The sequence below is a fragment of the Ammospiza nelsoni genome, chromosome 5 (assembly GCF_027579445.1).
Source record: "Ammospiza nelsoni isolate bAmmNel1 chromosome 5, bAmmNel1.pri, whole genome shotgun sequence".
In the NCBI taxonomy this organism is placed as follows: domain Eukaryota; kingdom Metazoa; phylum Chordata; class Aves; order Passeriformes; family Passerellidae; genus Ammospiza; species Ammospiza nelsoni.
The window spans coordinates 58,966,492-58,979,054 of record NC_080637.1 but is presented as its reverse complement, the minus strand read 5'-3'; the positions used below and the strand labels follow the sequence as shown (position 1 = coordinate 58,979,054).

The window sequence follows — 12,563 nt, the reverse complement described above, 5'->3', positions numbered from 1 at the left end:
AGAGGTGGAAACAGTGCTGTGTTGTACAAAACAGAGTGCACAGCAGGTCCTCTTACGCATTTTTAATTTTCCTGCTCCACTTGGGAGCACACAGGGCCTGGGAATGGTTGTGTTTTTCTAATTGGCTCATAAAATCTGAAGCAAGTCCAAGTTGCCCTGAACTCTCTCAACTTTGGCTTGAGTCCATTATTTGCAGGATTCTTTTTTTTCAAGATTAAGAAAGCTGGGAGATGACAGTGTACACATAAAAATATTATAAAATTAATGTGTTGGTCTGGAAGTTCTTACTCTTGGCCTTGGCACGTACCGTCAGAGCATACAGGAGACCCAGTCCCACGAACCCCGAGTGTGGCCCTTCGGTGATGGAAGTGACAGCAGCAGTCAGGACAATACAAGCACCCAGATAATCCTGGAAGGAGAGACAGGGGGACAAAAAGGAAAAAATGCAGCAACCAGAACATTTCTTTACCTGTGGAGCAGTTATGCTTTACTAAGAATTATTTATGTAATGACATCTAGCCCTTAATTTTGGTTTGTTTTTTTCCCCTGGAAAAGGTCATGGTTGTGATGCCCAAACTGAAATACTCAAAGCAACTTGCTGAACACTAATGAAATAGGCCAGTAATCGCTGCAAATTCATTTGGGCTAAGGCATCCCATGGTGTCAACCCCAAAAGCAGCAGGGATCAAAAATCTAATAAGCATATTAAAAAAATCATGAGAAGGATATAACAGTGACAACCCTAATTCCCACCACTAAAACAAATAAATTCCACTCTCTGCACTCTCCTTCAGGTCTTCTCAACGATGGATCTGCCTCCTCAAAAAAGGAAGTATTACTGACTTCACTAATTCCAGGAAGGCTTTTGGTAGAATTTATACAGGCCACGGACACGTTTTATTGGCAAAAGCTTTGCAAGAGGTGGAACCCATTTTCTGGATGTTTACCTCAGGTTTGAAGCATATGCCACATGTCATGTTGTGGAGTCAAGGTGCTGATTAATGGGATATAATTGGTATTCCCACTCTCCCACTGCTGCCTGCATTACATTTACTTTGGATCACATTTTCTATTCATTTTTCTCCTCCTGTCTGATAATACCATATCAGGAATCTTTCCTTCTGAGATTTGAAATGAGGACTGCCTAGTTCATCTGTCTAGAAAATTATGAGCAGAATACAGACTGAAATTTTAGGGGAGAATGGATTCAAACTGACAGAGGGGGGGGTTAGATTTGCTATGAGAAAGAAATTCTTCCCTATGCGGGTGGTGAGACCCTGGGACAGGTTGACCAGAGAAGCTGTGGCTGCCTCATCTCTAGAAGGCCAGGCTGGATGGGGAACTGGCCATGGCAGGGGTTGGAACTGGGTGGGGTCTCAGGTCACTCCCAGCCCAAATCATTCTGTGATTCTGGGATTCTGTGACTCACACCTATGGAACATAATGGTCTTGAGTTTCCATCATCTGCTAGGACAGGACTGAACAGCTGCTATTAAATCTCACAAAGTTTTTAGTGATCTTAGTATCACTGTGCCATTAGGCAGAGCTAGATGAACTATTCCTTGGCAAGATCACATTATTTCTAATGCTCTCATGAGGCGAAGTGTATTCTTGGACCAAATTCATTCTGCATGTAAGCAAGTCTAAGACTGTGAGATATTATCAGGCTTCTTCCAGGATTGGCTGTTGCTCTGTATTTATTTGTCTTAGATTTGGAAGCTATTTCAGCTGATCTTGGATGCTGTAAGAAGCTGAAAGCTTCAAGAACAAGGGAAAGCTTTGCCATCATAAAAAATGGAGAATAACTTCATTGCTCCAACAGGAAAAGAAGGTGAGTATACAGCCTTTGATGTGAGGATTAACCACTATTTATGTCCAGCAGAATCAGGCCACTGCTCTGTTTATTCACCGTTCTTTCTGTTTCAAATGAATAAGGGAATCACTTTGCTTGCCTCTTCTTGCCTTGCAGATCAGGAAAGTCCCTCACAGAAAGCCCCCACAAAACCCAGGAGCCTATGTCACTGTCATTGGCTGCATTGTGCCCTGCTGCCCATTTTCTTTCTGGAGTCTAGTTATTCTGTCTTTCATGATATCAAACAATAAAACCACAAACAGTATGGCCCTGCAAGGGTTTAGCTTACAGCTGTGGGATTAACCCTGCTGCTGGAGAGATACTTCAAGACCTGGGAGATCAGTGTGCCTAAAACTGCCCTGGCAGAAGGATGGCATAGTTCATAAAGCCACTGAAAAGCCACGCTCTGCCTTGAAAGTAGTTCCTGCTGTGGCAGGTCTGTGGATGCTGCACAGTAGTAGAGAAAGTCTTGTTTGAAGTTATGTAAATGTTTGTTCTTGCACTCCCTTCAGATGCTAGACAGCACAGCAGCAGAAGATGAGGCAGACTTGTATTTTCTTACTCCTGGCCAAGAAAGCTGAAAAAACCCTCTGGGTTTAACATAACAATCCTGATCTATTTTAAGGAGCTGTGTGTATTATCTCCTCACGAGATTAATACTCGTTATTATCTTCTCTGCATCAGGCAAAGTCTCTGTTTGCTTCCAAGGTTTCAAAACCATGGCTGGGACAAAATTGAACGTACCGTCCTGACCTCCAGCCATCTGTTGGCAGCTGACAGAAATAAGTAGGCAATGTTGTTCGTGTCCGTCAGCTCCAGCATACGTTGTTTAAATCTGGCTTCGTGCCTGCCGAGACCAAAGTTGTTACATTACAACACATTACGCACTCACACACAAAAGGGTAAAGCCTTAATTCTGCTCTGCCTTCCCTCCACCCAGCCCAAAACTTTTTGCCCTTCTGTTTTTGCCAAAGTTTGGGTTAAAAGCTCTTCCCTAAGAACGTCCATCTGCTGCCACAGCTCCCCAGAGCCAGAGCGACACGTGGAGTCAGGATTTGGTTGACAAGCAATTCTGTTGGACTAGGGTTTGGACCAGAGACTGTCCCCTCAAAGAAATTGCAATGCCAGGGTGCTGGGACAGGTTTGGTTTCCTAGAGCTGATCCACCTTTTATAGCTGTGGATTGTAGTCCACTCCTCCCACAGATGAGTGCTGCTGTGGCCTCTCAGCTCCTCCTCACAGGTCACTAGCAAGGGCAGACGGCTCACCCGTCAGCTTAAGTCAGCTTAATGACACTTCAGAAGTTACCTGGCCAGCTGCAGGGCTCTTCAACAGGGGTAACATCCCTGAAGTTTCAACTAATATGGATGTAGAATGATCTGTAAATCAAACCTTTCAGCTACTCAGTTCAGCTGTTTTCTCAGCCAGTCACACTTTGCCTAAGCAACTGGGAAAGTACAATCAGGGAGAGCTAAGGATCACCTCTAAATTAGAAAAATGAGTGGTGTTACCTCCACTGCCACTTGTTCCTCTCTCCCCCACACAATGCCCATCACATTTAAAAAATAGTGCAAGGATGCCAGAGTGCTGAAGAGCTGAGGTACATTTGGGAGGGCAGGAGGAAATCTCTGTTGGTGCTAATGTTAAATGCATGGTGCCTTGCAGAGTCAGATGGAAATAATTTTGTTTGAAATCATAGTCTATTGTCTGGTGAATACCCTCACTTGATTAAACCAGCTGAACTTCAGCAGCTCAGTGTCTGTTTATCTTCCATTTCAAAGTGTAGGGGCCCTGCTGTGAAGCACCTCTAATGTCTTTTCTTCCAGAAAATTCCTTTTTTTCCTGCTGTTTCCTGCTGATATTTCATTTCCCTCTGCACAGCTTGTAAACAGGACAAGCAACCTCCCCAGAACAACTGGTAACAGTAATGATGCGATGTGGGGAGGAACAAGGATGCACTGACTACTCTGCTCATCTGCTTTCCTGGCAGCAAAATTCCTGCTCTCCTAATGGAAAATCTGACACACTCAATCTGTGTTTTCATCCACGTTCAGCTCATCTTCTGGGCACTTTCAGACTTTTATCCTGTCAGATGACGAACAGCAAAGGTCACTGAGATTGTTCTCTGATCCAACAGTACTGCTTTGCGGTAAGTTATGTGAGGAGCTGCTCAGTTTTATCCTGGAACATACTGAACCCAAGCTGCAGAGAATGACTAACAGCACCAGCAGTAAAAAGAAACTTGCAGACAATAAATGCAGGAGACTTCAGGTTTGGTGGGCAGTGGAGCACAGGCAGGGAAATGAAATGGCTTTGATTAGCACCAGAAATCCTGAAAAACTCAATTGTTGTGGTGCCCTCAGGTGCCTTTTGCTCTCTGCCATCCAAGCCCACGTTACCTTTTTGTGTGGCAAAAAAGAGTTGAACCACTCAGAAAGTGCTAAGCTCCTTCAGCTTGTTCAGGAGATAACCTCAGGTTCATAACCTTCCTCAGGTCATGAAAGGCCACTCTGAACCTCTTGAGAAGTACTCAGCATACATCAGCATCAGGCCCTAATGATGACTTCCAGTTTCAATACATCATTTTGTTGATGAAACTAGTTAAAGCTTGACCACTGGTTCACACTTCTACAACACAACAGTGGTTTTGCTCACACTTCTACAACACAACATGCCTTACTGCAACACTGTGTGCTAACAGCTGAGGTCCTAAAGCTTAGCTTGATGTGAGGAAACAGCCTGAAGCTGATCAAATAGGTGTGGAAATGTCATTGCAGTGGGATCTGCTCTGGTTTGGAATTCTGCATAGTGCAGAATGGGTGCAAGGTGCACTTACTGGGAAAAAACCTCAAGCTGGCACTTTGACAGTCAGCACCATAATGGAGTGAACATAGGAGAGTTTGGCCTATATTTCAGGTAGTAGAGAGAAAATGTATGCATGGAAAGCTGGAAAAACTCCCTGGATCTTACAGAACTGATTTCTCAGTTTTGATTAACAAAGGGAGGTTTTAAAATATTCAAATCAAGTTCTGTTCTGCTGCAGTTTTCTTGGAAACTCTCTCAAGTTGCACACTGCCTTTCAGTTGGAGAGCACCAAAATGATGTCTCCTTGCTTGGAGTGGGTTAAACACAGAACTGATTCAGGGACACTTGGATATAGCAGGGGGTTTGAAGGGGCAATGCCTCTGCCTGCTTGGCAAAATACAGCTCCCGGCTGCTCAAGTTAAGGGAATGGTTAAAATAGACTCATTTAAAATTTAAATATCATATCCTAAAAATGTAATAATCTTTAAATCAGTGCAACACCAATACATGTGCTACTGAAAATATGCAAAATGTTTAAGAGGCAAAGCAACATGAAAAAAATTCATTAACTTTTTCCTAAATAGCTGAATAAAGTTCTTCAAATTCAATAGCTGGCCCTCAGACATGCTCCAAGGAAGCTGAACAGGCTGGCCTCACCCTCAAGCCTCCCTGTAATAATTTGTTTTACAAATTTTACCCGAATGCTCTGATGGTGGTAAGGCCTTCAGCTGTCTCAGAGAAGTGACACAGCAGAGGGAGCTGGGTGCTGTCATCAAGTTCCTGGAGGTCCCTGGGAGTACAAAAAACAACAGATGCCCATTACAATGCAAACATTTCTGTCTGTAGAAATTTTGCTGCACAGCAGACAAGAACAGATATTTTATGTATTGCACATATTCTTTTCAGGATCACACAAAATTTCTATAGTACAGAAAGACACTGGAACGGGAATATAACATTCCTTTTTTTTGGCCACAGGAGCCTTTGAATCATCTCCCTGCTGCCCTTTCCATCTACTTTTGGTCACTTTAAGCTTCTATTTGCCCCCTAGGGATAATGACATTATCATGTCTCTCCTGGATAAAAACCTGCTATATCCATTTTAGATAGATCGTCATTACATTTTATTCTCACAGATTCTGATATGTTAATGAAATTAAATAAATTGAAAACCATTGATTTTAAACTTTATAGCATGTTATTTGTGACTCTTAGGTCAGGTATGTAATAGGGTCTGTTTATATATTTTATGACAATAACTGACCTAACAAAAAAAGCTGTATTTCCACATAAACCTGGCCTCATTTTCCATATCTGGAAGTACTAATGCTGAAAGTAAAGTATTTCAGATGATAGCAGATCTTCTCTTTGTGCTGTTAACATTGGTTGTAGCAGAGACAGCACTGACAGAGAAATAATATTAGTGATAAATTTCCCTAATTACTCAGCAATGACACTTCCAAGACCTGCATGGAGCAACAATATTTAAGTCCAAAAAATTCCAGTCTTTTAAAAGAGGAACATCTTCCAAACCACAGAATAAAAAATTACATCTTTCTGTAACATTCTGCCATTGTCATAGCAGCCAGTTGTACAAACAGAAGAAAGTCCAGCTCATTAGAGATTAAAACTCGTTATCAAAAGCCTAAAAATTTTGCCCACTGTATTAGATAGGCTAGGAGAAAAAACTGCTTGATGTTGCTGAATGTTGCAGTGCGCAGAACTGAATTTGCTGCTGATGTTTTGATGATAAATATCTTTCAAATTTATGATGGAAAATACACAGAAGTTTTTGAAAGATGTAATGGAAAATACAACAAAGAGTCAAAGTGCTGCAAGAAATATTGTAAATATTTGCATTTCTAAAAATTATTGAGGCTTATATGCCTGCAAAGGACTGCATGCAAGTGAGTTACAAACACTGGCTGAAGCTATTCCTTCATCCTACATTTCCCAAGACTAATTTTTAGGGAAATAAATGGGATGTTTTCATTTCTATTGTCCATCAAAAGAACACAAGTCACATCTCAATTGATTTTAAAAAGTTTAATTTAACAGAATAATTTGAGAGTGAAAACCAGGTCTCCTGATTTGTCAGCCACCTTGAGATCTGGTGTACTACCACACCCAGCTTCATTTTGGAGGTTTGGTAGGGCAAGAACAAGGTTTCTGAAAAATCTCAGAGAAATTAAGCAACGTATTTCAGATTTAAACATTTCTGCTTTGTGAATTCTGATTACAGAGTTTTCTTCTAAATAAATCTTGGAAGATTCTGTCTGATAACAAAAGACTAAGGGACTGAATTTAAGAAAATCTGGCTTCCTGAAGATGTTTTATGAAATTATAGAATAAATTTAGCATCAGAAGCATGACTCTCATTTTACTGAAAAAACTGTACTCTTTACACCCAGCCAAGTCACCCTGAATATGGAACACTCTACAGTGAAAATGACTTTCTGTGGAGTTTTTCCCCCAATATGAAGGAAAAACCATGATTGATGTTAATACAGGGAAATATTTTCTGTTCTCTACTAATACTCAAATGTCAAGGAGGAGTTTTGACCAGATGCAAGCTCAGCTGATAAACAAACTTCATGTTCATCTCACTCTAGAGCCAAACAAATGCATTCAGTTGGTGTTACTTCCCCAGATACCCCATTTGTAGCCAGGTCAGTTGGAAATATCCCCCAGTGCATGTCTCAAACTCATGCATCAAGATCAAAAGCAGGATGCCATGGCCATTTCCCTCTTTTTTAGCTCCTACAACCTCACATTCCATCACAGTTCTTATGTAGAATATTTCATGGAGGAAACTTTCAGGACGGTTCTTTAATACGTACTTGGAGGCAACCCTGAAGTATTTCTGGATGAAATAAAATGCTATGCCCAGGGGCACAAGGGCCACAAGGAACCATGGAGTGGCATAGGAGATCATCCCAATGGCTGACAGGCACAGCAAGGTGGATCTGGTCAGAGACTCCAGTGTGGGGGGGATGTGCTAGAGGGAAGTGAAAAACATCCATGAAGAAAAAAATCCTGGTAGCACCACTATACACCTTTTCCTATCAGAAAAGTGACATAATACCACTAGATACTCATTGATGTTCTCCCAATATCAAGAGTCTTTCCGTTTCTGTGGGTCTCATAGCCAAATGTACAGGAGTTAAAAAATGAGTCAGTAGGTTTTTGTTTTCTAAGGTCAGAGTTTTAAAGATCATGGGGAAATAGGAGCCATTTCCACCTCATTTATATATCAGGCAAGGACGAGAAAATTGTTCTTGATATGCCAGATATTTAGAGAAGTAGAATGCTCTGTCTCAGAGTCTCATAATTTTTATTCCATATTTCCATCAACCTTACATTCAGGATTATTGTTCATCCAAAAATTTTAATGCACAGTCATAGTGAAAGCTCTTCTCCCTGGATGCTTTAAATCCACAAGTTCTGACAGCCATGGTGGAACATTTATTTCTCACACCTACTCCCATATATTCAAAGCTGTTATATTTTACTGTCTTTCATGTTTCAAGTCCAAAATCTGTTGTTTTCTTAATCCAGATCTTCCAACAGAATCAACCACTCTGCATATGAAGAAATGAAGAGCCACCACCTCCCACTATGTTTATTTTAAAGGTTACTTGCTCTCATTACTACGAATGTTGTACTTTTTGAGTGTCCCTATTATCATTCCCAGAGCCTGGTTTTGCTATGCCCTTCTCTACTGAATATTTTAGTACATCATCTTATTCAGATCTACGTGGAAATTTGCAGAGTCAGGATAATAGAATGTACTGCTACATCTACCTGATCAATGATATTTGTGTCAGCAGAGAAGCGATTCAGAATTAGCCCCAGCGGAGTCATGTCGAAGAACCTGTTGGACAAATTAAAACCAAAAAGTAACCTGTAGAGGAATTCCAGGTTTGGAATTTAAAGTCCAGTCAGACAGAACACAGAGCTGTGTACAGCCATTGTCTAAAACAAAGCAATAAACATGAATAACATGCCAGATCGTCTTATCTGCATCTTGACTGTCTAAATGCTTCTTTTGGCACTTTCCCCTGAAAAAAAAAATTGTCTCCTCTTCCACAAACCAGCTCTCTTGTGTCCTGATCTTTCCTTCTTGCTCCATCAGGATTTAAGATCTCTTCCAAAGATCACAGCCTGTTCTTGGCTGCTGCTCAGCCTCCTTCTTATGGGCACTAACCCCAGATGTTTCATGGAAGTACTGTGATAAATTCATTTGTTATTCAGGCATCCTTTGGCCATTCTGCTGCCTGTGAGACCCTGGGTATTATGCACAGAAGAAGCCTTGGTGCCCACATGGTTTGACACCATGGCCATTGCTCAGAGCTGGAGCTGGGTATACTGGAGCCTGAACTGCCCTCAGAGCTGTCCTTGAGCCCCCAGCCCTGAAGGGGTGCCAGCTTTCTGAAACATTTCAGCCAGATAGAAAACAGGGGCAAAATTTCACATGTTCTCTCATGGAATGTTTCCCCCTCCGCCATGGTTATCTCTTTCTGATGCCTTGAAGGAAACAGGTCAAATTCAAGAGCTTTTCCTGGGAGTACCCTTGCAGCTGCAAAGAGGACAGGTTTAGACCATATAGCTTTCCAGGGACATCATTTTTGCTGTACCTGATTGGTCCAAGGATGATCTTGTTGAGGAGATTGTGATGCAGGTTCTTGGCTGCTGTGAGGCCCATCCACTCCACAGTCAGGGATGTGATGAGGCAAAGGACAATCCCAGCTCCAGAGAGGATGCTGAAGACAGCTACATGATAAGTCTAATGGAATGACAAATACATCAATCCTAGAAAGAAACACCCTCTTTTCTTTTCTGCTAGGAAGTTCCCAAGGTACCTGGTGCCCATCAGCTACTATATCTGATCTCTTGTATTAGATAATTATATATCATCTTTGAGAAATAAAAGAAATATGATGGAACTGCAGTGATGGAACTGCAATTCACTAAGTCCACATAATTAGAAGTCCTGGCAGGCCTAAGATCCCTCACTCTATTCTACCCCTCAAGACCTTGAAATGGTAGCTCTTAGAGCTGTGAAGACTGATTATGTGGACAAAAAGAAAGGATTGTTAGCCAAGAAACAGGGAAACTGAGTAGAACCTCTCAAGAATTAAGGCATTTGAGAGATGTTGGAAAGTTCCACTTTAGTAAGTTCAAGCATTATGAAATTCACAGGGCAAATCCTAAACTGATCTGCCAGGGTTATAGCACATTTAAACCTTCTGAAAGTCTAGTAGATCTAGAGATATTGTACTTGAGTCAAATTTACAGCTATAAGCAGATTGTGCTTTAGCAGAACAATTGAAGACTTCCATTATTATTTTTCTGGCAGGAAAAAACTACTTGACAGCCAGTACTTAGGAAAGTGGGGTCATTGACTTAGAAGACCAGTTGTAAAATCCAGATGGAAAAGTTTAGTATAAGGCTCCTTACTTTGAAAGGTCAGTTATTTTTCTACCCTCAAATATTATTCTGTTTGAGTTCTAAATTGTCAAAATTATTGATAAAATTTGAATTGCCTTATTTTAACATTAAGAATCCATTCATCCTGTATAATAATCTACCGGTGATTTCAATCCAGCTGGCTTTTAGATGAAAAGCAAAAAATTACTTTAGAACATGTTTTTTTTTCATTTTTTTCCCCTGTCAGGCTCCAATATCTGGCTCACCTTCTCTTTGCTCTTATCCTCATCAGCATTCCTGGCTTCGTTTGCATTGTCCATGGATGTCCATGTAGCAAGCCAGTAATCTATGGCCACAATAACTGAGTGTTTCAACAACTTGGAGAAAATCATCAGAAAGAGCAAGAAAAATCCTCCAGAGGTTAGATATCTCCAACAGGTTTTCCATGGCATCTTTGTCCTGAGCCTCAAGACAGTTGACATGTTATCATCTTCATCTTCTTCCTCTTCCTCCTCTGTGACTCAGACATTTGACCAAGTTAGCATGGATTCAATAATAACTATACCTTGTTTTACTGGATTTGTTGGGCATTTTGTCTTCTGCTTTGACTTTAAATTTTAAAGCCAAAATTCAATTTGTCATTTAAGAACAGCAAACACTTCAGACATATTTTCATAAGACTTCCCCTGCACTCTTTAGCTATTCTATAGTTTGCCAGTCTTTGACTTGTCACAGTTTTGTTAAGAAAAAGTTTTTATAAACCAAGTCTTCACTACTTATTATTTGGAGCAGAGACCAGGCCTTTCCCAACCTGTTCATCAGCTTTTATTATATAGTCAGAAGAGCAATTTGGAAGATTTTAGAAAACTCTCCAAACTTTTCCATCCAGACTCTTCATCATCTGTTTGCCTGAACAAGTTCAATTTTCTCTTCAGTCAATAGTACTAAAATGATAACTGATCACGTGCTATTGAAACACAAATGGTGGAAGATTTCTGCTATGGAAAAAATATATTTCAGAGATGTATAAACACGAAATGTTTCTTTTATTGCAGATAATAAGAATATATATCTCACAGCCCTGCAGGAGGGAAATTTCCCCAAGGAAAGGAAATGTTCACATGCTCTTAACAGCTACCACATTTTTTTTCCTTTACAATTTTTAATATTGTTTTAATGTTGTTTTTAATGTACTTCTACCTCATCCCACAATAACTCCAGGCACTGTGAGTTAGCAAAGACATTAACTTGTTTTGACACATCCTTATCTCTGCATGATGTTTAGGGAAATATATGGACAATCCCTTGAACAAGTCCTATTGTAAACAGGTCAAAATGTTGGACTTTCCACTAATAAGTGTCATCAATAGAGTTACACTTTGCTGCTAAGAACTGCCAGCTATTAAAGTAGAAAGGCAATGAAAAATTGTATTAAATAAAGTGAAATTGTAAAACAAACCTTCATCTTCATCTTCCAGTTGTGACTTGGATTCTCTGGGATACATGGCCCTTCTAAGGGTTTTTCTCTCAAGAGTTGTCTGGTCAGCTTCCATATCCTTGAATAATTAGGTTATCATCATTATTATTATTATTTATTAATAATATATTTTATTCATTTGAAAGATCATTTATTAATTTGAGAGCTTAGCTGTTCAACAATCATAGTAGTACTTGCAGTAATCTCAAAGAGACTTTATATGGATCATTTAACTTACAGAATGGAAAAAACACAGTACTTTTCAATTTAAATTTCAGAGAATTCAACTTTGCCCACTTCTTTCCCTCTCTCTGCCATTCTTTCACTCCCTCTCTTCTGGAATGGAAAAAACTTCAAAAATAGTCTTTAGAGAATCCTAAATGTTCATGGCAATAACAGAATAAAAGGATAAGAGATACTATAGGAAGTTTCTGGGTCCAACCCTTGCCCTACCAAAGTATCAGTTGTGCGCCACATTTCCAAGGGTTTCTTGGCTAAGATGTGCTTACAAACCATCCATGATGGATATAACACACACTTCGTGGACAATCTATTGCAGCCCCTAAAACTGCTTACAGGTCATGTGCTTCAGGCATGGTTTGGGTTTCTTTGAAATTGAATGACAAATATTTCTTTGCAGAAAAGTCATCCTTGCCTAAATGCTCTATTTACCTTTTCCAACTCTTGATCTTGGCGATTCATCAGAGTTTTCCAATGTTCATATAGCTCAACATCCTTGTTTTGGATATCCTTTAGTGTCCCTTCTCTAAGCACCATTCCATCCTTCATTGCTATGATCTAGGGGAGAAAGCACCCAGCACTCAGCAACACAGATACCATAATCACTGACCTGGATCCTACAAGATATGTCTCACCATTAGTGACAACACCATTATGCAAATTTCTGTCTTCGTTTTATTCAATATTTTATTAATAACTTCTTAAGTTTGCTGGCACAGCTCATAAACTGAAACTTGTATAAGTAATGTTTTCCTGCACA

General features: G+C 40.2%; 1 protein-coding gene across 8 annotated transcripts in view; it reads right to left on the bottom strand.

The window, feature by feature from the left end:
* Positions 1 to 12,563, bottom strand: part of ABCC9 (ATP binding cassette subfamily C member 9) — a 71,340-nt gene that overhangs the window by 12,889 nt on the left and 45,888 nt on the right. For all 8 annotated transcript variants that reach the window (XM_059471998.1, XM_059472004.1, XM_059472005.1 and 5 more), the window contains 9 exons: positions 12,236 to 12,361; positions 11,546 to 11,642; positions 10,353 to 10,600; positions 9,294 to 9,442; positions 8,461 to 8,530; positions 7,497 to 7,654; positions 5,354 to 5,446; positions 2,597 to 2,699; positions 308 to 409 (listed from right to left, as the gene is read on the bottom strand). In XM_059471998.1, the coding sequence (XP_059327981.1) occupies positions 308 to 409; positions 2,597 to 2,699; positions 5,354 to 5,446; positions 7,497 to 7,654; positions 8,461 to 8,530; positions 9,294 to 9,442; positions 10,353 to 10,600; positions 11,546 to 11,642; positions 12,236 to 12,361 (1,146 nt within the window). The remainder of the gene's footprint in view (positions 1 to 307; positions 410 to 2,596; positions 2,700 to 5,353; positions 5,447 to 7,496; positions 7,655 to 8,460; positions 8,531 to 9,293; positions 9,443 to 10,352; positions 10,601 to 11,545; positions 11,643 to 12,235; positions 12,362 to 12,563) is intronic.